At 50.0% G+C, this 22219-nt stretch overlaps 1 protein-coding gene across 2 annotated transcripts in view; it reads right to left on the bottom strand.

Moving 5' to 3' along the window:
• Positions 1-20908, bottom strand: part of CORO1C (coronin 1C) — a 39250-nt gene extending 18342 nt beyond the window's left edge. Inside the window, exons 1-2 of one of the 2 annotated variants that reach the window (XM_015643544.1) lie at positions 20808-20908; positions 3288-3487 (exon numbers count right to left, since the gene is read on the bottom strand). In XM_015643544.1, coding sequence (XP_015499030.1) covers positions 3288-3482 — 195 coding nt within the window. In that variant the 5' untranslated portion in view covers positions 3483-3487; positions 20808-20908. Of the gene's footprint in view, positions 1-3287; positions 3488-19801; positions 19818-20807 lie in introns of those variants that run through there. The other variant, XM_015643547.3, reaches the window with a different exon arrangement.
• Positions 20909-22219: the final 1311 nt, after the last annotated feature.

A 22219-nucleotide genomic window follows, 5' to 3' on the forward strand; every position in this document is an offset into this window, starting at 1 on the left:
GACTGAATAAACCTCTGGTAAAGGCCTTACGTAAGACAACTCGTGGCTGAACGGATCTTTCTGCATGAACTCAAACAAAAAAGAACATTTGCAGCAGGTTTTTCTGTGCAGATAAAAACCACAAAGCATTTTTGAGGAGGGGGGAAAAAGAAATTTTTCTCCAGTGCTGCTGGAGCACAGATCCAACACCAGAACCTCTCCCTGAATCCAGGGGTTTCCAAGTCATTCTGCCCACCATATCAGGAAGCCCAGAGAATTTTTATCTGGTACCTTCCCTGTGTACCCAGAGCTTTCCCTGGGATAAACCTCAGAGAGAACCAACTCTGCAACCACAGCTCAGAACAAGACAGGAAGTTTCTAGTTCCCTCCCTGGTGAGCAGAGTTAATGCTGATTACCCTGGCTCTTATCACCTACACAACCCTGACCGAGAGGAATTACAGCTTTTCCAAACTATGTGGCTCATTCCAACAGAGGCCAGCCCTCCAGACCAAGCAACCTGTGGGAATTAGATTGTCTGATGCTCAGCGGCTCCTGCCGGAGCATGGGAATGGCGAGTTCCTGGCAAAGCCCCTGCACATGTGCGTGCAAGAAAACAGGAAGTTCAGACAAAGCATTTCCACAGCCAGCAAAGCCGGCTGGGCTGCACTGGCTGCGGCTACTCCGGGAGCTGCGGGGATGGAAAGGGGATGCAGCCGCTGGGTCTCCCATTTGGCGGGGGGGAGGGAGCGGGGCGGGAAGACCCTCAGCAGCACGTGGTGGGCTGGGGACGCGGCGGGGATGTGGGTACACAGACGGGTTAATGGATTCCCGCGCACACGGGTTAATTCCCGCGCACACGGGTTAATTCCCGCGCACACGGGTTAATTCCCGCGCACTTGCCGCGCCGCGCCCCCGCCCCCGCCAATCAGCGCGGCGGCCGCGAGCGCTGCCATGACCATATAAGGTAAAAAGCCGCGGCCGCCGCAGTGCCGCTGCGGCGGGCGCGGGTGCGCGCGCGCGGAGGGGCGGGGCTTGCGGGGAGAGGGGCGGGGCTTGAGCCCCCCCCCCTCCGCTGGCTGCTCCCCCCGCCCGTTCCGAGCACACGGGAGCGGGGTGAGGGGTCCCGGGGGGCTCATCCCACCCCAAAAACACCCCCAGACCTCCCGCCCGGCGCCGGGAGGCGCCAGCCCGGCAGCGGTAAATCCCGGTCATAACAAAACCCTGTAATATCAGTGAAAATTGGCAAGAAAAAGCACATTACATGGAGTAAAATCACCCGTTTTCTGTGCTCGCCCCGCACCAAGGGTCAGCCACATCCCAGGTAATTCCCAGTGAGCCGCAAAGCGCTGGGTTTGAGCAGCCACGATGTCATTATGGGACATTTCCCCTGCAGAAATGCAGCAAGTGTATTTTTATGGCTCAGTTTTAAAATCAGCCCAAACCAATGGCTGAAAATTGCCTTTTTTTTTTTTTTTTTCCCCCCCTTGAATATAACAACAAGGATTTTGCTGTGGGGAGCTTAATAAGTATCTGTGCTAAACGGGTTCAAAGAGAAATCCAAATGTTATTTAGGGTGTTGAAGGAACTGGAGGAACAATTTCATCAGCCCAGGCTATAAAAATAAATGCAGAGCACAGGAACTGGTTACAGCAGAGCCAGCAAAGCACTGCATTGCAAAAGAACGTGTCAGGCTGAGGGCGAGGGACACAGCTCCTCCAGCTTCCCATGGAACCTCCTCAGATGTGGATATTAAATGGTTGTGGAAGGCAGGAATGGAGCTGAGGGCACCAAGGCAGTGATAAATAGAGAGTGGGAGGAAGAACAGAATGGATGTGAAAATAACACCAAAGATGGCACTAAAAAATGCAAAAGGGCACACAGAATTAGCAGGAATTTCTGCCAGGGACTGAGAAAACACAGAATCATGGAATCGTTACTGTTGGAAAAGCCCTCTGAGACCATTGAGTCCAACTGTTCCCCCAGCACTGCCAAGGCCATCATGTCCCCAAGTACCACATCCACAAATTAAATCCCTGCAGGGATGGGGACTCCATCACTGCTCAGGGCAGCCTGTTCCAATGCCTGACAATCTTTTCTATATAGAAATTTTCCACAATACCCAATCCAAACCTCCCTTTGCACAGGCCATTCCCTCTAGGTCTGTCTCTTGTTCCCTGGGATCAGAGCCTGACCCCCTCCTGTCAGGGAGTTGTGGAGAACCAGGTCTGGCCCTGAGCCTCCTTTTCCCCAGGCTGATCCCCAATCTCCCTCATCAGATCTGTGCTCCAAACATTGGGATATAAGAGAGGAAAAGAGGGATGCACATCCCCTGCCATCGGTGATGCAGCTGAACCAGGAGTTCCTAATCCAGGGCTGTGCCACCACGCGTGGTCCAGGCAGGAGGAGGGGGACACGTGGCCCGAGGATGAGCCCTAAGCAGGGAAGGGCTGCTCATCACAGCAGCAAACGGAGCTATTTTGGGAAGTTGGGGTTTGGCTTTGCTTAACACGATGGAGATGTCGCTGCCCCTGCTCTGCCCTGGCTGGGTGGGAAGTTGTGCTGAACCCTGGGCACTAATTCTGTATTCCACAGGGCAGATCTGGAAGTGGAGCTGGGAAAGCAGCTCAGGGCTGATGACAGACTGAGGACAACTTAACCACAGGCTTAAGAGAGGAGTTTGAGGGTCACAGAGAAAGGAAGAGACTGCAAAAAAAGACTTTTGATCACAAGAATTTGCTGGTTAAGTATCAGAAAGAGCTGAAAAGAATCTCCTCCAGAAGATGGATATGACTTTTCCATGCAAGACCAGGGGCAACAGGAATGCTCTTCTTGGAACCAGCTCATTCCTTTGCATCCCTCCAATGTGGGGCTGCAAGGAGCAGTTGGGCTCAGGTGCATTCCTGAATGAATTCTGCAAGGAGCAGCTGAATTCAGGTGGTTCCTAGTTTAGCTTTCCAAGGAGAAGTTGAATTCAGATGGCTCCTGAGCAAAGTGACAAAAAAAAAAAGCTGAATCCCTGACAGTAGAAAAACCTGACTTGATCATAAAGAGGCTTCTAAAATACCATTCTACGTGGAAAGTACTGCCAGAATCAGCTCAGATGAATCAAGCAAACAGCTTGTTTGTTGTGTTTAATGTACAGGAAGCATCAGGCTGATTACAGACATTAAACACATTCATACATGGCACCGCTGAGCAGCCGTTGTCACCACAGCCGCCGCTTCCAAGCCTTCATCATTCCCAAAGAAACGCCGGGATGACAGCACAGCCGAGCGGGTAACTCAAGAAATATTCCAGCAGCACTTACCTTGTGCAGAGGCAGCACCAGGAAGGCTCCCCCACCGCTGGCATCCACGATGATGGCCACGAAGCGGGGGTTGACGGCGCAGAAGGAGCTGTCCCAGGTGACGCGCGACACGCGGATGTCGTCGTAGCACTGGTCGTTCTTCACCGCCTGGCCGAAGACGTGCCGGAATTTGCTCTGTCGTACCACCCGCCTCATCGTGTCTGCACATGGATGCAAAAGGAGAGGGTCAGTTCCAGGGAAAGGATGTCCTGAATGTCCAGGAGATTCCTGGATCAACACTGGTTCATCTCATCAGCTCCACGGCCGCGCTTTCGGCAATGCGGGAATGCAGATTCGCTCAGATTCGTAGAATCGTGGAATGGTTTGGGTTGGAAGGGGCAGAACCCCAGAATGGCTGTGGTGGGAAGGGATCTCTGGAGATCACCCAGTCCACAGTAGGGTCACCCCAGGTGACACAGGAATGCCTCCAGGTGGGTTTGGGATGTCTCCAGACAGGGAGACTCCACGCCTTCCCTGGGCAGCTGTTCCAGTGCTTGGCCACCCTCTGTGGGAAGAGGTTTTCCTTATGTTAGGTGGAATTCCCCATTGTTTAATTTATGGCCATTGCTCCTCATCCTGTTGCTGGGCACCGCTGGAAAGAGTCTGGCACCGTCCTCTTGGCACCAAAGACCTCAAAGCTCATCCCATTCCACCTCCTGCCATGGGCAGGGACACCTTCCACCATCCCAGGTTCTTCCAAGCCCCATCCAGGCTGGCCTGGGACACCTCCACCTTAAAACCTGCCAAATTCTCAGCCAGCTTTGCCTTTCCCTTCTTTTATTAATTCAAATTTCAGGTTATTTTGCACCCAATCCAACCCAACTGCATTTCCAGGGGGCTTTTACAGAATCTGCCAGTTAAGCATTAATTTCCCCCACTGTAAATGTGTTCCCTGACTGCAGTAAAGGAAGTTCCTAATCCCAAAAGCAGTTTTTAGACAAGTCTCCACATATTTTCAAGGATAAATCTAGTCTTGGATTGAACTTGTTTACTTTCAAGTCAGACAGGGTCCAGAAGATGTAAATAAAAATGCAAGCTCTCAAAATCCGGTGTTCCTGTGAAGTGGTTCCACATGTTCCCTAGCTTCCAGTTCTTTCTTCTAACTCCAAAATCACCCTAAAAAAATTAGTTTCCTAGACAGAAAGGAGTAATGGAAACAAGTTAATAACTCAAATTAACTTGGTGTGTCTGTAGCATTTATTGAGAAAAATGATTTTCAAGAATTCTGGAGTTAGAAGAGAGGGAAAGGGAATTGGTGTGGAAAATTCCAGCACCTGGGAGAAGACACAGGCACAACCTTGGACTAGGGATAGAACCTATGGAGCCCTCACATCTGGGAAGGGCTTTTCCCATCATCCCAGACTTTATCCCTCAGAGAAGATGGAGAAGAAGCAGAAGAGGAGCTTCCACACAGCATCTTGCTTTTACATATGGAAAAATTATTTCTGTCCCAGTCTCAAGGGATAGCAAAAAAATAAAAAAATTTAAAAAAGGGGGAAAAAATAAAACTAAGAAGAGTCCAGCTCCTATCCTGCCTCCCAGAAGGTCCCCAAGCACATGGAGAGGCTGGGAAAAAACTGCTCAGTGATCCAGCACGATGCTCTGGAGCGAGAGACTGGGAATGTGGCTGTATCCCGAATCCCTGCTCGCAGGCTGTCTGCTGCAAACGTGATGAAAGCTCCCAGGGCTGTCTGTGACTGCAAAGGCTTCGCAGGGAAGCGCCGAGCGCTGATGGCTGTTTTGTAGTCTGGGAGGTTAAATAAAAAATTAACAACGACAAAAAGCGGGATAACTGCAGGGAAGCGCTCATCAGAGCCGGGAAATGCCATGGAATGTGTTTGAAGAGGAGGAAAATGTTCCAATTAACGAAACAGACAGCTCTGCAGTGAAACTCTCCAGTTCCGCAGAGATAAGGGAGAAAAAGCTGAGGGTTTGTTTTCCACCAGAGCCCGTTTGGGAACTGGCACTGGTCACTTCCAGTGGTCAGGGATGTACCAGTGCCACTGGAGCCACCAGTATGCCCAGTCCATGAGGATTTGGGGTTGGTGTTGTGATGGGGACACCTGTCCCAGGTGTGGGGTGGAGGTCACGCTCTGGTGACACAGAGCCGAGGGCTCCATGGTCATTCCCAGCCACAGAAGATGTTCCCCACAGTGCCTTTCTCACACTGATATTTTAAAGAGGATTAAGAATGGTTAAGAAAAAATAGGTTTTAAATGCAAAATTTTGGGAAGAACTGAGGTGTTTGAGATGCCAATGGAAAAGAACTATATGGAAATTGTTAATGATTTCTATCTTATTAAAGCTGAATTTAGGCTCCCTCCTGACTTCCATCAGTTACTGGAGTGGTGTAATGCACTTTCTGCCAACTGTTTCCCTCAGAGCACAAATCAAAGGCCTGCTCCATGCTGGACACGCCCCGGAACACCGGAGTGTGATGGGAAGTCATAAACCAGGAGCTGCTCTCCAGCTCCAGCCAGCAGGTGAGAGCACTAAATAAAATCATGGAATGGTTTAGGTTGGAAAGGACTTTAAAACTCATCTCATTGCACCCCATGCCACGGGAAGGGGCACCTTCCACCCTCCTATCCAATCTGGTTTTGGACACTTCCAGCACGACCCCAGCTTCACCAAATCATGCACAAAGAAAAGGTGAATTTCAACTCCAAGATGCCCAAATGACAAGAAATGCTGAAGTCTCAAGATTCAGTTAAGACACATCATAAAAAATGCGGTTCCACACCCAGTTACTGATTTGTGTCGACTCATTCTGAGCCCTGTCACACAATTCCATCCCGAGGGCTCCTCCCAGAGCTGGGAGGGCTCAGCTGAACCTCTGAGTTCGTGGCTAGGTCTGGCAGTGAGCACCAACCATGCATCACCACCATCTTCCCACCATTCCAGGTGACCCCAGGCCACCCCCAGGATATTAGGAATGTTCTCCCAAGCCCATTGTGACACCAGCTCAGCCCTTCCCCACCTGGAAACACCCCTTGCAGCAATTCCTTCTCATCATCTGCCTGAGCAGCTCAGCCAGGAGCAGGGAAAAGGCTCCTGCTTTGTGCATGGTGGATTTCCAGGAGTGTTCACCCCCTGGCAACGTTCCCACCCTGCTGTGAATCCAGATTAAAATCAGATTGTTGGGAAGAAGGTAAAGCAAAGGTTTGAACTTGTCGTGCTGAGCCAGCACAGCAAATTGCCTGGAATCGCATCCCACAGAGCCAGGGGGCTGGGAATGTGGCTGCTCCAATGCTGGGAATTCAGGTGGGACGGCTACAAAGGATTATTTGTATCACTTGGATAATTGTATCACTTTTTCACATGATCAATACCAGAACAGCAGGAAAAAAAAGTTCATTTCAAGTATCAGATCCTGGGGATCTGTCACCCCTTCCACTTTGACAGAAGAGAAACTCCCTTTACCCCATGGTGAAATCCTACTACTTTATTTCCCTCATTTTCACCCTTTGATGCAAAGGGTAATCATTCGTTTTTCTATAAATTACTTTTAAAAAATGCAGAGAGTTCAGATGCCTCCAAAAATATCCTTATTTGTTCCAAAGGGATCTGTTGGAACACACCTTCCCTGCCCTCTTCCCCACCTACAGCTCATCATCCTTAGCAGGAACTCTTTGATGAACACATGGTGAGCAGCCCCCAAGTGCTCATTTCCATAGCAAAGGGAGTGATTCTTGGCGTTGGATCAGAGCCATTTTGATCTGGCTGCTCTCCAAGGAGAAGAAGAAGAAGGAGGAGGGAATGTGCTGGTTGTGGTTGGAAGGAGCAGCGACTGCGGCTCTTTCAGCTCATCAGGGAGAGCAGGTGAAAAACCCAATGTGGGGAATGGGAGCCTGAGCACCCCAAAAGAGTCCCATCTCTGCCACAGACTGGCCCTAAATGGGAAGAGTGTTTTGTCTCCTCTTTGCTTCTCAATCCTGCTTTGCAAAGGATCCCCTCCCTTCTCCTCTGCCTCCTCATGCATCTCCAAGAAAATCCACAGCTCAGTTTGGTTGTCACAGGTTCTCTCAGCAGGAGCTCCAGGCTTGGCATTCCAGTTCATGGAATGGTTTGATTTGGAAGGAACCTGAAAGCTCATCCAGTTCACCCCCTGCCATGGACAGGGGCACTTCCCAGCCTGGCCTTGGACACTCCCAGGGATCCAGGGCAGCCACAGCTGCTCTGGGAAACCTGTGCAAGGATCTCTCCCACTCACAGCCAGGAATTTATTTCCAGTATCCCATCTAAGTCTACCCTCTTTTGTCTTAAAGCCATTCCCCCTTATCCTGTCACTCCATCCTTTATCCAAAGTCCCTCTCCAGCTCTCCTGGAGCCCCTTTAGGCCCTGGAAGGGGCTCTGAGGTCTCCCTGGAGCCTTCTCTCCTCCAGGTGAACCCCCACAGCTCTCCCAGCCCAGCTCCATGGGCTCCTCTGAACCTGCTCTAACAAGTCCCTGTCTTTTTTGTGCCACTTTTAGGATTATCAGGTGAGACACCAACACCTGGGATGATTCACCCTCAGGAAAGGCTGATTCAGCTTCCATCACACTTGCAAAAGGATGACCCGGGCGGTTTGGGGAACATTGGGAAGTGACTTTGGAAATACCCAAGTGGGTAAGGAAGTGTATCCATGGCTGGCAGGGCTGTGCTGGGGATTTTCTCTTAGGAAGTGGACTTGGAACATGAGCATTAAAAAAAGAAGTTAATTATATCATTATCTATGCTGTTAAACCTTGGCTGAGGAACCATCTCCATCCACTTGCTATACAGAATATATTTTTGGGGGGTAAAGTGCAAATTTAGAGGATTTAAAACCTCCTGACTGGGAGCTGAAAGGCCTTTAAATTTTGCCAGAGTTACAACCCTCAGCAAAATTAAAACAGAAGCATTAGACACTCTGCAAAGGCCTCCACAATAGAAGTGCTGACAGATCTACAGCTGCTGAGCTCCTGGATCCCGCTTGGCCACACACGGCATCTTGGTGGGCACAGAGGAACCAGCCTTCAAATCTCTTATTTATTCCCTCTCTGGGCGACTTCCAGCTGAATTTTACCAAAACTTTGGGTTTATCTGTCAGTCTGTGTCCTGTGAACAGCCCAGCCCTTGTGGCAGCTTTTAAAAGGACCCTGAAAAGGCTGGATGCTGCCGGCCACGCTCGCACAGGGATACTTTTCATTCCACTCTTTTCTGATCTCCCATCACGATGTGTCACAAGAGCTACCATGAGTTTGCCCATTTTCCTGTTTATAAAGGATTTATCTGTCTCAAGAATCCAACAGATGGATTTCTGTGGCTTCAGAGGGTTTGCAGCCTGCTTATGCAAGAGGAAATGCATCCTGCTAGGGAACACTTACAGGAAAACCCCCCACTAATGGCAAAATCCTGCTCAGCCCATGTGATTGTGATCCCTTCTGGAAAGGGAGGCATTGGAATAAAAGGCCAGTTGAAGTCAGACAGCCGGAGGCTACTGAAGGGGGGGGTGAGGAGATACAAATCCAGCGGATAGGGAGAACAGCATTTACAAAAGGTTGGTACTTGGAACTGGAAAGGCTCTTCCGTAAGTGGAAAAAGTCAAGTTGCAGCTGTTGATGGTGAATCCCCATACTCCCAGTTTGAGCCTTGCTGAGGGGCTTTTGGAATAGGAAGCAGATTAAGAAAAATAAAAATTAAGAGGTCAGTGGTTGGCCTTGATGCTCTGAAAGGTCTTTTCCAACCTCAATAATTCAGTGGTTCTATAGGCAGTGCACCAGCAGCAATTATGAGTGATGTTATGGGAGGGATGGAGGGATGGACCCATAGGTGAAACTGCACCATGGGAAAGCCCAGAGGATTCCCAAGTACCAACTGTGAGGCCCAAGGTCTTCCTGAACAGTGGGGCTGAGCCACTTGGGCCTCATCAGCAAAACCTCATCACCAAACCAACTCTGCTCAGAGCTGGTTTTTTTAAAAAAAAAAATAAAATCTTGGAGGTATGTTATAATCCTAAACCCAAACCAGGATGTTCCAACCTGCCCCTGGCATGGAGAGAAGACCCTCTGGGAGCAGAGCTGAGCTACATCTGCAGAGCAGTTGGCCATCACAGAGATAAGCACCGGAGAAAAACCCACAAGGAATCTGTTAATTCCTTCCTTGGAGCATTTGGAACATCCTGTGGAAGATAAGGTACAGAGCCACACATGGAAGGGAGGATAGAGAATTTCAGAGGGTTTGAGGCCATTGAAACATCACCATCCCCTCATTCTCCTCACGGCAAGGACGGCTCTGTCCCACCGTTGCGGGTCCAAGGGAGCAGGGACTGAGCAACCCCACTGAGAAAAGGCACAGAGACCTCCAGGTTATTTCCTAATCGCTCTCTTCTGGCATTTCTTCACTCCAGAGCCTTGCTTGTGCAAGCTCTGGGGTTCTTGGTGACCCAGGGCCATGGATACACACTGCCCTGGGCTCAGTCCAGCTGCTCACCTATTCCAGGGAAATCTCCCCACCACTGTCACCATCAAGGCTGAAGGAGGAATTAGTATAAAAAAATCTCAGAATGGTTTGGGTTGGAAGGGGCATTAAAGCTCACCCAGTTCCACCCCCTGCCAGGGGCAGGGATGTCTTCCACTAGCCCAGGCTCCTCCAAGCCCCATCAAACCTGGCTTTGGACATTTCCAGGGATGGGACAGCCACAGCTTCTCTGGGCACCCTGGGCCTCAGCACCCTCACAGGAAAGAAATTTCTCCTAAATATCTCATCTAAACTTACTCAGTTTGAACTCACTCCCCCTTGTCCTGTCACTCCATGCTCTTGGAAAACTTCATCTCCCTCTCCAAGTATCCATGGAATCAAAGAGCTCAGGCCCATGATATGAAGTCTTGCAAGACTTGGGCAAAGAAGGAAGTGAGGGAAAAAAATGTCAAGTGGCCACAAAAAGTTCAGCTCACCCCACAACTTCACATGAAAGCTCAGCAGAAAAAGGGAACAGCAACCAATGCCTTGATGCAGTTTCTGTGTTTTAAAACACAATTCTGTTCCCTCTGTGTATCCTTTTTCCAATCAATCCATATCCAGTCCATTGCTGACAGAACTGTTGTTTTCAGCTGTTCAGAGTTATTTAAAACAAAGGTGAACGCTACTACAGATGGTCACAATTCCAAAACACATCATATTTGTGTGCAGATTATTTTCAGCCTTTGGTTACTTGAGCCTAGGTTGAGCAAGACCCTGCCATCTGATTTCACTTCATTTTAAAGACAAAAAGCTGGAATATGAACTTAATACTGAAATTTCCAGCTGTTCTACCACTGGCAAGATTCTATTTTGGGATGGGAACCTAAACCACAAACTACCAGGGAATTTGATTATATCTCAACTGGGGAGCCCAGCACATTCAAAAATGTAACACAACCCAAACTCTGAATAAGCTGAAATTTCTGCTCTGGACGAAGTGCAAGGTGTTGGCTGCAACCTGTGAAACACTTGATACAACTCTGGATTTCAGAGCTGTAACCTGGAATGATCACATGAAAACCTTTAGAATATGAAGAACTCTTAAGTCAGAAGTGCCTGTAGAGCTCAAATCTCCCAGGATCACCAAGAAGGACTCATTATTTCCTGAGGGTTTACCTGTGTGTGCTCGTCTCACATCTCCCCTCCCGGGGCTATTTTCACTTCAAGATTTCCAGGGATAAAATTCACCTTCCTGGGGAATCACCTGGTTGTGGAAGGTGTCCCTGCCTGTGGCAGAGAGGTGGAATGAGATGAGCTTGAAGCTCCCTTCCAAGCCAAACCCTTCTGGGATGATCTTACCACTCCCACACTTTGTATCTCCACATCCAGCATTACATCATTGACCATAATTTGCAGTGACAAAAGGACGCCGCAGTTAAAGTCATTACCCCGAACTGAGAGCCTTGTCTGGCTTCATTTAATCTGTCTCATCTACCAGAAAGGCAGAGCAATGAATGCACACAAAAATCATTACACAAAATAATTCAGCAGGAGCCATAGTGGGATGGGGAACCAGCAGGAATGGGAGTTTCATTGCACTAGAGCAGCAACCTCCAAAAATCCTCTTTTTTTTTGTGTTTCTATCTTTTAGAGCTGTCAGCTGGCACTAAAGCTGCCCCACCTCTTAGGTGGTTGGGGATGTTTTAGGGGATGTTACCCACAGGGGTTTTAATACCCCTTTTTGGGCAAAAAGGGGTATTAAAATGAAGAGGAGAGCAAAGTGGAAATAAAAATAAAGGATTGAAACTCAGGACAAAACCTCATAAAGGCAACTACCATACAAAATACAGGGTTAAGAGAGCAGGGTTTGAACATTCTAGGTGCCTCAGTGCATTCAAATCCAGGCTGGAGCATGAAAGGTGGCCCTGCACATGGCAGGGGGTGGAATGAGATGAGCTTTAAGGTCCCTTCCAACCCAAACCATTCTGGAATTCTGTGATCCCTGCATTTCAGCTTCCGCTTTTGCTGCCAGCAGAGGCAGTTGCACAGTGGTTGGACACCACAGAAGCTTTTCACTGGATAAGGAAAGGGAAACCTCCCACACACTCCCACCTCCGACATCGCTGTTCCAGCAGCCGACCACAGAAGGCCGTGGCCTTTTACATGATCCCCTCCAAAGATCCTTCCTTTTCCACTGGAATAAACACCAGAGAAGCTTCTTTGCACACTGTATCCCATCCACTGCCAAGAGACAGAGCCATATCCTGAGGAACAGCGCTGGGAGCTGCAGCCAGAGCCGTCACAGCAGCCCCAGGGATGCTCCTGACACCCATCGCAGCAGCCATGGGGAGGAGGGAAGAACAGGGCTCCAGACCACACCATGATCCCAAGGGAGACACAAGCAGGAGTGCACGGCTCTCCCAGGATTCCAGCTAAGGGAACTCAGTGATAAAATGCTTCTCTCCCCAGCACTGACCTAGTTCTGTTATCAGAGCTAACAGGGAAGTAGCAATCTGGTCAGAGCTGCTGCCCCGACCCGCTGGATTCCTCTCTCACTCGAAGGTTACATGCCAGCGTTTTCCAGACCATATTCCTGAGATACACTGGAGGTTTTTCCTCTTTTTTTTGGGCAAAGGTTGGTGGTTACAAACAGAAAAAGAGCTGCTCCCCAGCACAGCTTCATGAAACTCTCACCAAATCACCACCAGATCCCAGCATTCCCAACCAACCAAGCACCTTTTTCTAACAGAGTGTTCATAGCAGAAAAATGCTGTGTTTTCATCTCTCTGTTCTCCTACAGCCCAAAGCAATCAAATCTGCCTAAATGAAATAATTTTGCATGAGCTTCTATGTGTGATAGAGGAGTTCACCAGTAGCACTAGACCTGACAGCTCATACACAGGATTTATCTGTCCTGTCCAATGGTGGATTTAAGAAGTCAAGCAGAGAGCAGCTCCCAGGTGCTGGGAGCCTAAAGCACAGAAAGAATAACAACCTGCAGGATTTCCCATTCTGCTGGAGTCAAGAAGAGCTGCAGACACGAAGGGAACTACATTAACACGGTGTTTTCCAAGCACAGTTCCTGGTAAACTCCAGTGGACATTACTGGGAACATTACCCTGCTTCTCCTCGTTACTAAATTGGGTCATCCCTTAAAAAATGACCAGAAGATTTAGTGAAAGTAGAAATCCCAAAATGGTTTGGATTGGAAAGGACCTTAAAGTTCATCCAGTTCCACCCCCTGCCATGGGCAGGGACACCTTCCACCATCCCAGGTTGCTCCAAGTCCTGTCCAACCTGGCCTTGGACACTCCCAGGGATCCAGGGGCAGTCACAGCTTCTCTGGGCACCCTGTGCCAGGGCCTCCCCACCTTCACAGCCAAGAATTCCAATATTCCATCTAATCCTGCCATTCCCTCTTGTCCTGTCACTCCATCCCTTGTCCAAAGTCCCTCTCCAGCTTTCCTGGAGCCCCTTTAGGCACTGGAAGGGGCTCTGAGGTCTCCCTGGAGCCTTTTTTTTTCCAGGTGAACACCCCCAGCTCTCCCAGTCTGGCTCCATGGCAGAGGAGCTCCAGCCCCATCCCCAAAGGAATAGATGAGCTGTTTTCTATTCCTCAATTGCAACATCCCTTGGCATCCATAGGAAGAAACTTGAAACAGTAAAGGTGTTTTAAAAGAAAAACAGTCTCCCAGATAAAAGGTTGCAGGTCCCAGGTCTCCCAGAGCACTGCACCATCAGGGAACCCTCTGCTCCAAACACCAAATTAACTGGGACACAAATTCCTCCCAATTCCAGAATAAGGCAGAAACAACAGATCAGCACAACCAAGGCTCCCAAAAAGCCTGGCCAAGAGTGAGTCAGACTGACCAAGCAAGGAGCAGCGTTCTCCACATGACCCAGCCTGACCACAGCGGCTCCAAGCTCTGCTGGACCGAGCACAACTCCCAGACCTGCCGGGAGCCTGCGGAGAAGCCGGAGCTGCCTTGGAGAATGTGACCCAGGAGCAGCAGGGTGACCAAGGACAATGGCAGCACCTCATGGATTAACACCACAGCCACACATCTCCTGCTCTAACAGCAAACAGGATGGGCTGGAGTCCTGGAGAACATCTCAGGTAGACTGGAAGTACAGCACAGAGCAGCTTGGTCCATCACATGGGAATTTTGAGTGGACACACTCTGCTCCAAAAAGTGACAATGAGCTTGGCTGGCACATCCTGAGTAACACCTTCTCACACTTCTCAACAACACCCACCCAACAGGTGAGGCACCCACAATGAACTGCTTTTAATGTTCTCAAAATAGCCCCAACAACAGTGAATTGTCAAAGACAAGACAACATCCTCACCCCAGGACGTGGGAGGTTTGGGCCGGACAACGCCAACATCTCAGATTTTAATGCAGTACAAACAAGCTGCAAAATGAATCTCAATGCTCCCAGTTGGAACTGGCGTGTGTTTCTCCACATTTCCATTTGCTGTCCTGCCAGCTCTTCTGGCCAAGCAGCCTATAATTCCAAGAGCACCATTGTCATTCCGTCCTGTTTCCGTAACGTGCAATTTGAAATCAGGGCTGGGGGAGGGACCACAAGGCCAGAGAAGACTGAAACTCAAATCCAGATAGTTCAATCTGCTAACTTGATTTTAAATCCCTGTCTCATGGTGCCAATTACAGCCCCCCAAACATCTGCTTTAGCAGAGGCTTCCAAATTCAAACACATTTCCTCTGTCCTACAGATGTTCTTTGTCACTGACCTGTCATGGGACAAGGAGGGGCCCAACCTGGTGTCACACTATGAGGGTGACACAAAGCGCTTTTCTCACTTCTCTGGGAAGGCAAGAAACCAAAAATTAACTTAGGGAAGTAGATTTAGATTATTAAGGAGTTTTAATAAACATTCTAGGCTGTAAAGACAGATTTCAGATCCAAGAATAGGAAAAACATCTCCCTACCCATGTCCTTGACACCTCCACCTCTGAGCTTCCCTGACAGGGAGAATCACACCCACCCCAACATTGGGCAAAGGCTGATTCCTTAGGGAATTCTTGGACCTTCAGCTGGCTGCCCTCAGCTGGAGAACTGGTTTCCAGTGAAGAATTACAGCCTGTGCCTTGATGACCTTTAAGCTTTACTTACCTGTTGGCTTGACAGTCACGTTGCTCCACGTGCAACCCACACTTCCAGTCCTTTGGGAATCCCTGGGGCATTTCCAGCAGCTCCAGAGGAGCCCGGCCAAAACAAGAGAATTACACCCAGATAAGCCCAGCTGGTTTTTATGGGAGCTTTCAGAGCACCTAAGAATTCTCTGAGTAGAGCAGAAGATGGATGTGGCAAGGCACAGTTACAAAGAACAAAAAGATAACCTTTACCCCCAAAGAAACATCAGGGAGCCAAAGGAAGAATGGAGAGATAACCCCAGGGTAGCCTGACCCAAAGCAGGGGCACCCACCTTTAACAGCAGCACCTTAAAACACCACACAGAACAAACTGTTCCAGAAAGGAGCAATTTTCCTGGCAGTGGCCAGGAAAAAGATGTTGGAAGCACAGCAACACTGAGCTAGAGGAGTTTTGTGCCTACCCTTCAGGCAGTGCTAAAGCAGAATGCATTGCAGAGGAATGTCTGGCAACTTGTGTTTGCCTAAACTGGCTCAGGATTCTCTCCTGCCTTGCAAATTGATCTCAGCAGATCCAAAAATTCAAATAAAGCTTAAAAAGTATCACTGAAAACTTAAAAAAAATGCAATACACCTCCTGTTCTGAATGAGACAGCTTTGGGCCTCCAGCCTCTGAGATATGGTATCATTAATACAAGTACTGCAGAAGGGAATTAAGTAAGAAATTAAGAGTTTAAAGGTGTAACAATGGTCATTTATCCACATGTAAACATCCCTGCCACATGTGCTGGGGCAAACACCTGAACCATGTGTAAAACTCCACTTGGTAGTACGTGCTAGAAGTATTCCCAGCCTAGTACCCTGCCAGACCGTGAGTAAAATGTGTCACCTCACATTCCCAGCTTGGAAAGAAGGATACCAATCTGTTTCACACAGGTATGATGAAAAATGCCAAGGAAATGCCAAGCAGACACCCTGAGTCAGCTGGGGGATCCAGATTCCAGCAGGAAGCAGCAAACCACAGGGGATTTTTAACTATTTCAAGTGAAAAGGGGGATGAAAAAAGCCACTCCAGGAGGTAATTCCAGCCCTAAGCAGGTGCCTGAGCACTCAACCTTTGCTGATGACAATCTTCCCTATCAATCCATCATCTGCCCAGCATGGCCAGTTTGCCCAGTTCCCAAGGGACACGGTGCTTAGTAGGGATTGAATTTGTTGCTGCCTGCTAATCCCCGGAGCTGCTAATTACACCCATTATCAGTTTGTCCAGCATCCAGGCCTGGCACACTGTAGGATGCCAAGTCCCTGTCAGGTTTACAGACTGGTTTGGGTTAGCAGGGTCCTTAAAGCTCATCCTATTCCACCTCCTGCCATGGGCAGGGACACCTTTCACTATGCCAGGTTTCTCCAAGCCCCATCCAACCTGACCTTGGACACTTCCAGGGATGGGGCAGCCACAGCTGCCCTGAGCACCCTGTGTCAGGGCCTTGCCACCCTCACAGGGAAGAAATCCATCCTTAAACTCAAATTTCCCCTCTTTCAGTTTCAGTCCATTTGCTCCTTGTCCTGTCAAAACAATTCTTGATGAAGGAATGCTGAGGAATGGGACACTGCAAAATGTGCTGCTTTAAAACTGCAGGTTTTTATGTTTATTTGGGAGAAACAATGGATTTTCAAGGACTCCGGAACACGGTCTCTATGGCAACTATATGCAGAACCAGGGGGGAGGAAGGGGAAGTTCCCATATTTCCAAATACTCAGAAATGAGTGATTTGAACTCCATTTACCAGGAACTGCAGGTGTAATGCACTGCTCGGGTTCATACAGAGATGCAAACAAGGAGTAGTTTCAGGCACACCATTCCCATGGAGTTTTAGGAAATCCTGCTCAGGCACATCTGCTAAAAATGCAGAAATGGCTGCCTTAATATTCAGCTCAGAAGAATTATTACCTGTGTGCTTGTTCCTACATAGATGGCAGCCAAAATCTGGAAAACCACAGGGAAACCCTGGTCCTTCCTAAAGGGAACACCTGGCCTCAAGCACAGCTCAGCAACACTCCAAGGAGAGCTGGGAGCTCATCTCAGCATCAGGCTGAGCCTTAATCACTTTGAATCAGATCCCACCACTGGTTTATTTCCAGTGCTCTTTCAAATTCAATTATTAAAAAAGGAAAACAAGACAAACTTAATTATGCTGGGCTGAGAGGCCCAGCTCAATGTCAGTCACTGCAATGTCTCCCACCAAGAGCCAGACCTCCAACGTCATCACAGGCTCAGCAAAAAGCAGATTAGAGATCACTTATTGTTATCACCAGCAAAAATGGATTGAGACAAAGCAAAGTGGTCATGCTGAAGAAATTGTCCTTTCCCTAGTGCAGGTGATTCTTCCTTGAGTCTCCCTCTAAGTCATCAGCACAGAGGAGAAATGGTCCAAAAGGCCACGTTTTGTCACTTCCAGACCAAGCAGATCTCCTCTATCCACCATGGGCCCATCAGCAGCCTTCAAAAACCACAGGTTTTCCCCTCTGGAGGCAGCAGCAGATGCCATTTTCAATACTTCTCTGACAAGTTCCTGACCCACAGAGCAGGATTTTGAAGTTTTCAGGATGTTCTGTCACAAAATCCTCTTCCATCTGAGGAGCACTTTGTGACCCTTTAGGAAGGTGTCTGCTCCAAGGGATCCCCCCGTCTTATTGGCATCAGGAATTTCATGGGAGGGGGGAAAAGTAAAATTATCCACTTGCCCAACAGCCACCTTCTACTTTCCAGCTACAACATTACCTCCAGCCATTAATCCTGATTGGATTTATATTCTCTACATAACCCCACAAACACAACTAATGGCTGGTGTAGAACTAATGGCTGGTATATTCCATTAGGATCCTCTCCAGACAATTTGTGCCTCCAAGGACAAGCCCTGCAAAGCTGCCAGTGGATCCTGGGAGCAGCTGAGCAGTTCTGTGTCACGCTGGTATTTCACATGCCTATGTGTGGTTTGAGATGAGAAAAGCCACAAAAAGTCATGTACTGAACAATTATAACCTCAAAAAGAAACAAATAATCCATTTTTTTGCACGATTACTCACAGGAGGAAAAGCAGAACAAAGCAATCCTATTAACAGATAAAAAGAAAGGGCCCAGTAAACAATTCCCAACCATACTGGTGGAGCCAACACATCCAGAAAAATGGACTTTCACTGCTGCTTTTCTAAGTCACTCAGCTAAAGCCTAAAACCTTTTTCTGCTTCATTTTAACCTGGTGTTCAGCACCACCTGCAACTGTGCAGGACGTGACAAAAACTCAGCAGTTCCCATCCTGTCAGCCCCAAGCCACCAGCAGCCTGACTCTTCACACACAGCTCCAGGAGCTGCCTAAAACTGAAGCTCTAAACAGTTTCTAATCATACCAATTTCAGAGCTATCCACCAGAATACGGCAGCCCAAAAATATTAACTGGGGGAGACTACAGGGAGCGAGCTAGAAGAGAGCACAAACATTTAATTCTTGCTCCTATGCCCTGCAAAGGCTTAAACTGGGGCACTTCAAATCCTCAGTGAGTTTCTGTTCCAACACATCCTCGGAGAAGGGCTGAGATGATCACAAAAGCCTCAGTAAAACAAAATCAAAACAAACAAACCCAGACTTTAAAAGTCAAGTGAAAATGTGCCTGTGAGCTTGCCCAAGAGGACATTCCTGGCCCTGGGAGTGGTGCACTGATGACCTCACCGAGCTACAAACTCAGGCCAGGAAGTGTTTTGCTCATGTCTTTCAGAATAGGAAGCTGGCATTCCAGGGATATTCCTCAGAATCGATCACCAAATGAAACCCAGGACCATAAATTCCCTCCCCATCACAACACAACGTTTTGGTTTAATGAGCCGTTTCACGAAGCCGTCGGTAAAGTCGAATGTTGGATGTGGCCAGCACGATGTCACTGAGGGCAGAGCTCGGCACCCTGCGCTGCATCACCCAGGGAAAAGCTGATATTTCCCCCTTCTGCACATTCCTCCTCATTGCCATTAAACTGAATCCCTGCCTTTCGCTTGGAGTGAATCCCAGAAGTGACAGATGCAATAAGCATGAAGATTTCACTTGAAAAAATCCAATGATGTTTGAAAAGACAGCTCGGGAGAAGACAGAGCAATGCCAACAGAGAACACAAATGCTGATTAAAGCAATCTGGATAAAAGGCTACAAGTGACCATTGAAAAATTACTATTATGAAGTGCTGTATTGAAACAAACACCGAGCAAATGCTGCCTGACGTGTCCCCGTGTCAGGTCTTACTGGGGCTACCAAAAACACAGAAAAACACATACATCCAAAATAAACAGGCACTGCCACAAAAGTATTTGATCTTCTACCTTTGTGTACTCAGTCCTTAGCAAACACCACTATTAGCTGCAATAAAACCTTCCTGCAAGCACACAGCCATCTGGATTTTTCCCCCCCTCTTGAGCAGAAAAGATGATTCAATGCTCGTTATTCAAATGAAAATGGAATAAACCCTCTCCTGCCTCCCGCACACAACACCCGCTGCTTTCCCCACATCCAAACACGCTTCTCCCAGGACATGCTGTGCCAGTTCACACCATTTTCCCACACTCCAGAGCTTCCCTTGTGAGTGCCACGGAGGCACACAGAGGGAGAGGATGGTGCCAGGTAATTTGGGAACAGCCTGGCCTAAAATTAAAACAAAATTGGGAAATTTAGCAGCGAACTGAAAAATCAACCGCAGCCTGGTGTGTTCAGAACATCCCTCTCTGATTTTGCCACCGTCCTTGGTCTTGCTCCCAGTAATCCCCACGCACATCTGCACGAACAGAAGTGCTCAGACCAACTCCAGCTGCTAAAAAAACCCCAACCCTAATGCATATCACTTATCTTCAACAATAAAACTGCTTCCATGGGGTTTACTTTTGTTTCCCAGCACCTTTCACTGCCTTCTTTTATTTTCTTCTTTTTTCAGACCGGTCTCCTGTGCAGTCAGTCAGTTACAGCATCACAATGTCCTGCAGCTGAACCTCTGTGTGGTGGTGTCAGACACCTGCCCATGTGTCCAAGACCTTCCCTCGTGCTGTTAACAGAATCAGTGGAAATTTCATAAAGCACAGGTATGGACTAACCTTTAAATTTCAGCCTTTGGTGTATCACTGTTAAACAATGTGGCTTCCTGCATAGGAAAACAAAGCCCAGGGACATCTGCCCACAGCAAAGGGATGGCATGAGATGGTCCTTAAGATTCTTCCCAGCCTAAACCATTCTGGGATCCCCATACCATGTCACACAACCCAGCAGTCCACACATCTCCTGCACAGCCTCGAAAGAGCCTCTAATAACGGCGTGACAAGGACCTGCTCTACAGGAGCCTCCGAAAAATCAACCCAAACTAAATCTCCATCAGGGCTCTCATCTTTTGTCCTCTGCCATGGTGCACGGCGGGGACGGGCTCTCCGGGGGCGGCACACGCCGGTGGCACCGAGCGGCTGCTGCATCGCCGGGTGGAAAAGAAGGAAGGAAAAAAAAAAAAAAGAAACGAAAACGCGCCGAACAAAAGCCCCCCAGCGCTGTCCCCGCCGCGGCATCAGGTGCGCGGCGGGAGCGCCCGGCGCCGCCGCCCCGCCCCGGGTTTGCCCTGCCCGGCGGCCCCGGCCGGATGCGGATGCGGCGGCGACCCCGCGCCGCTGCCTAATAAGGAGGGAGCGGGGAGCGGCCGGGACCGAGGCGATGCGGGGAGGGCGCTGCCGCCGCGGGCCCCGTGCTGACAGCGGCCGCCGCCTCACGGAGGGCTCGGCGGCCCCGCGCGGGAAGGGCCCGCCCGGCCGGACCCCCGCCCTGCCCGGCGCCCTCCCGTGGGCACCGCACTGCCCGCCCAGCCGCAGCCCCGCTCTGTGGTGCTCCCCAGTTCTCCGCTCGCCCTCACCGCCCCCGAGCCGCACCGCGATCCCGAGCCGCCTCCCGCGTCCGCTCCTCAGCCCGGCGGAGCCGCCGCCTCCGCCTCCTCCTCCGCCCGCCGCCGCCGCCCGACTGAGCGCCGCGGGGCGGGGCGGGGCAGCGCGGCAGCGGGCCCCGCCCCCGGACAGACCCCGCCCATGAGAGACAACGCCCCTCCGATCAGGCCCCGCCCACTCCCGCCCCCTCGGTAGGGCGTGGCAGAGCGGTGAGTGACGGCTCTGTCAGCCAATGGCCGCGCGGCGTTCCCCACCACGCGCGGTCGCGCGCTCTCGGGCCCCGCCCCGCCTCCCCTCAGCGGCGGTTGGGGGGCGAGAGGTCATGAGGGTCCTGAGGGGTCGATCGTGTCCGCCCTGAGGGACCGGCCATGTCCGCCCTATGGAGCAGTCCCGTCCGCTCTGTGGGACCGGTCATGTCATTCCTGGCGATCTGTCATCTCATGCCTGAAGGATCGGCCGTGTCTGTCCTAAGGGATCGATCATGGCATCCCTGAGGCACGGATCGTCTCATCCCTAAGGAACCGGTCATATCCTCCCTGAGGGACCGATTGTGTTTTCCCTGAGGGACCAGTTATTTCCCCCCTGAGGGACCGGTTATGTCATCCCTGCGGGATTGGTCATGTCCTCCCTGAGGGAGTGATCGTGTCCTCCCTGAGGGACCGGCCGTGTGTGCCCTGAGCGGTGAGATGACCCTGCTGTCCTCAGAGGGAACGCTGAGAAGAACCAGTAGCTCCACACAAAAACAACCGCATCACCTCGCTGTCACACCAAATCACAGTGGCTGTGGTGAAAAAAGGACTGTGACAAAAGCCCCTGCTACAAACTGCACAGCTCAACCCTTAAGAGACACACTTCAACAAGACACGCAGGGCAGAGGTTTGAAACCAGAGGTTCCCCCCATTGCACTGGCGGTAAAGACAACTCGGGGACGCTGCGCTTTGAGGTGTAAGGTTTGTTTGTATCTGTGCTGTTCTGACAGGTCAGGCGAGCACGCTGTACTTGGCTGTACTCAGGTGACACCGCCACACTCGGGGCCATTGCGGCCTCAGGGAGCCCGAGGGGCGGGTGAACAACACCCGAGCAGAGCCCACAGCCCTCAGTGTTACCATACATGGCCAAAACCAAAACTCCTCGAGCTTCCTCATCCGCTTGGGCCGACGTTTGCACGTTCATTTGCATGTGGTTTGATGCTTAAGAGGGGGGTGATCTTTCGGGGAGCATCACCCCGCTAATTCCTCTTGTAATCCTTCAGAATTTGGAGGAATATGTGTCGTGACGAGCTGAGCTGAGAGCCCTCCTCTTCCCCCACGGAGCTGTCACAGGACCACGAATTACCCCCTGTGAGTGATAGCTGGTGTTAAAACACACGGAAAAACCTCAGGGAGATACATTTGTCCTGG

This window comes from Parus major, chromosome 15, assembly GCF_001522545.3.
Source record: "Parus major isolate Abel chromosome 15, Parus_major1.1, whole genome shotgun sequence".
NCBI lineage: Eukaryota > Metazoa > Chordata > Aves > Passeriformes > Paridae > Parus > Parus major.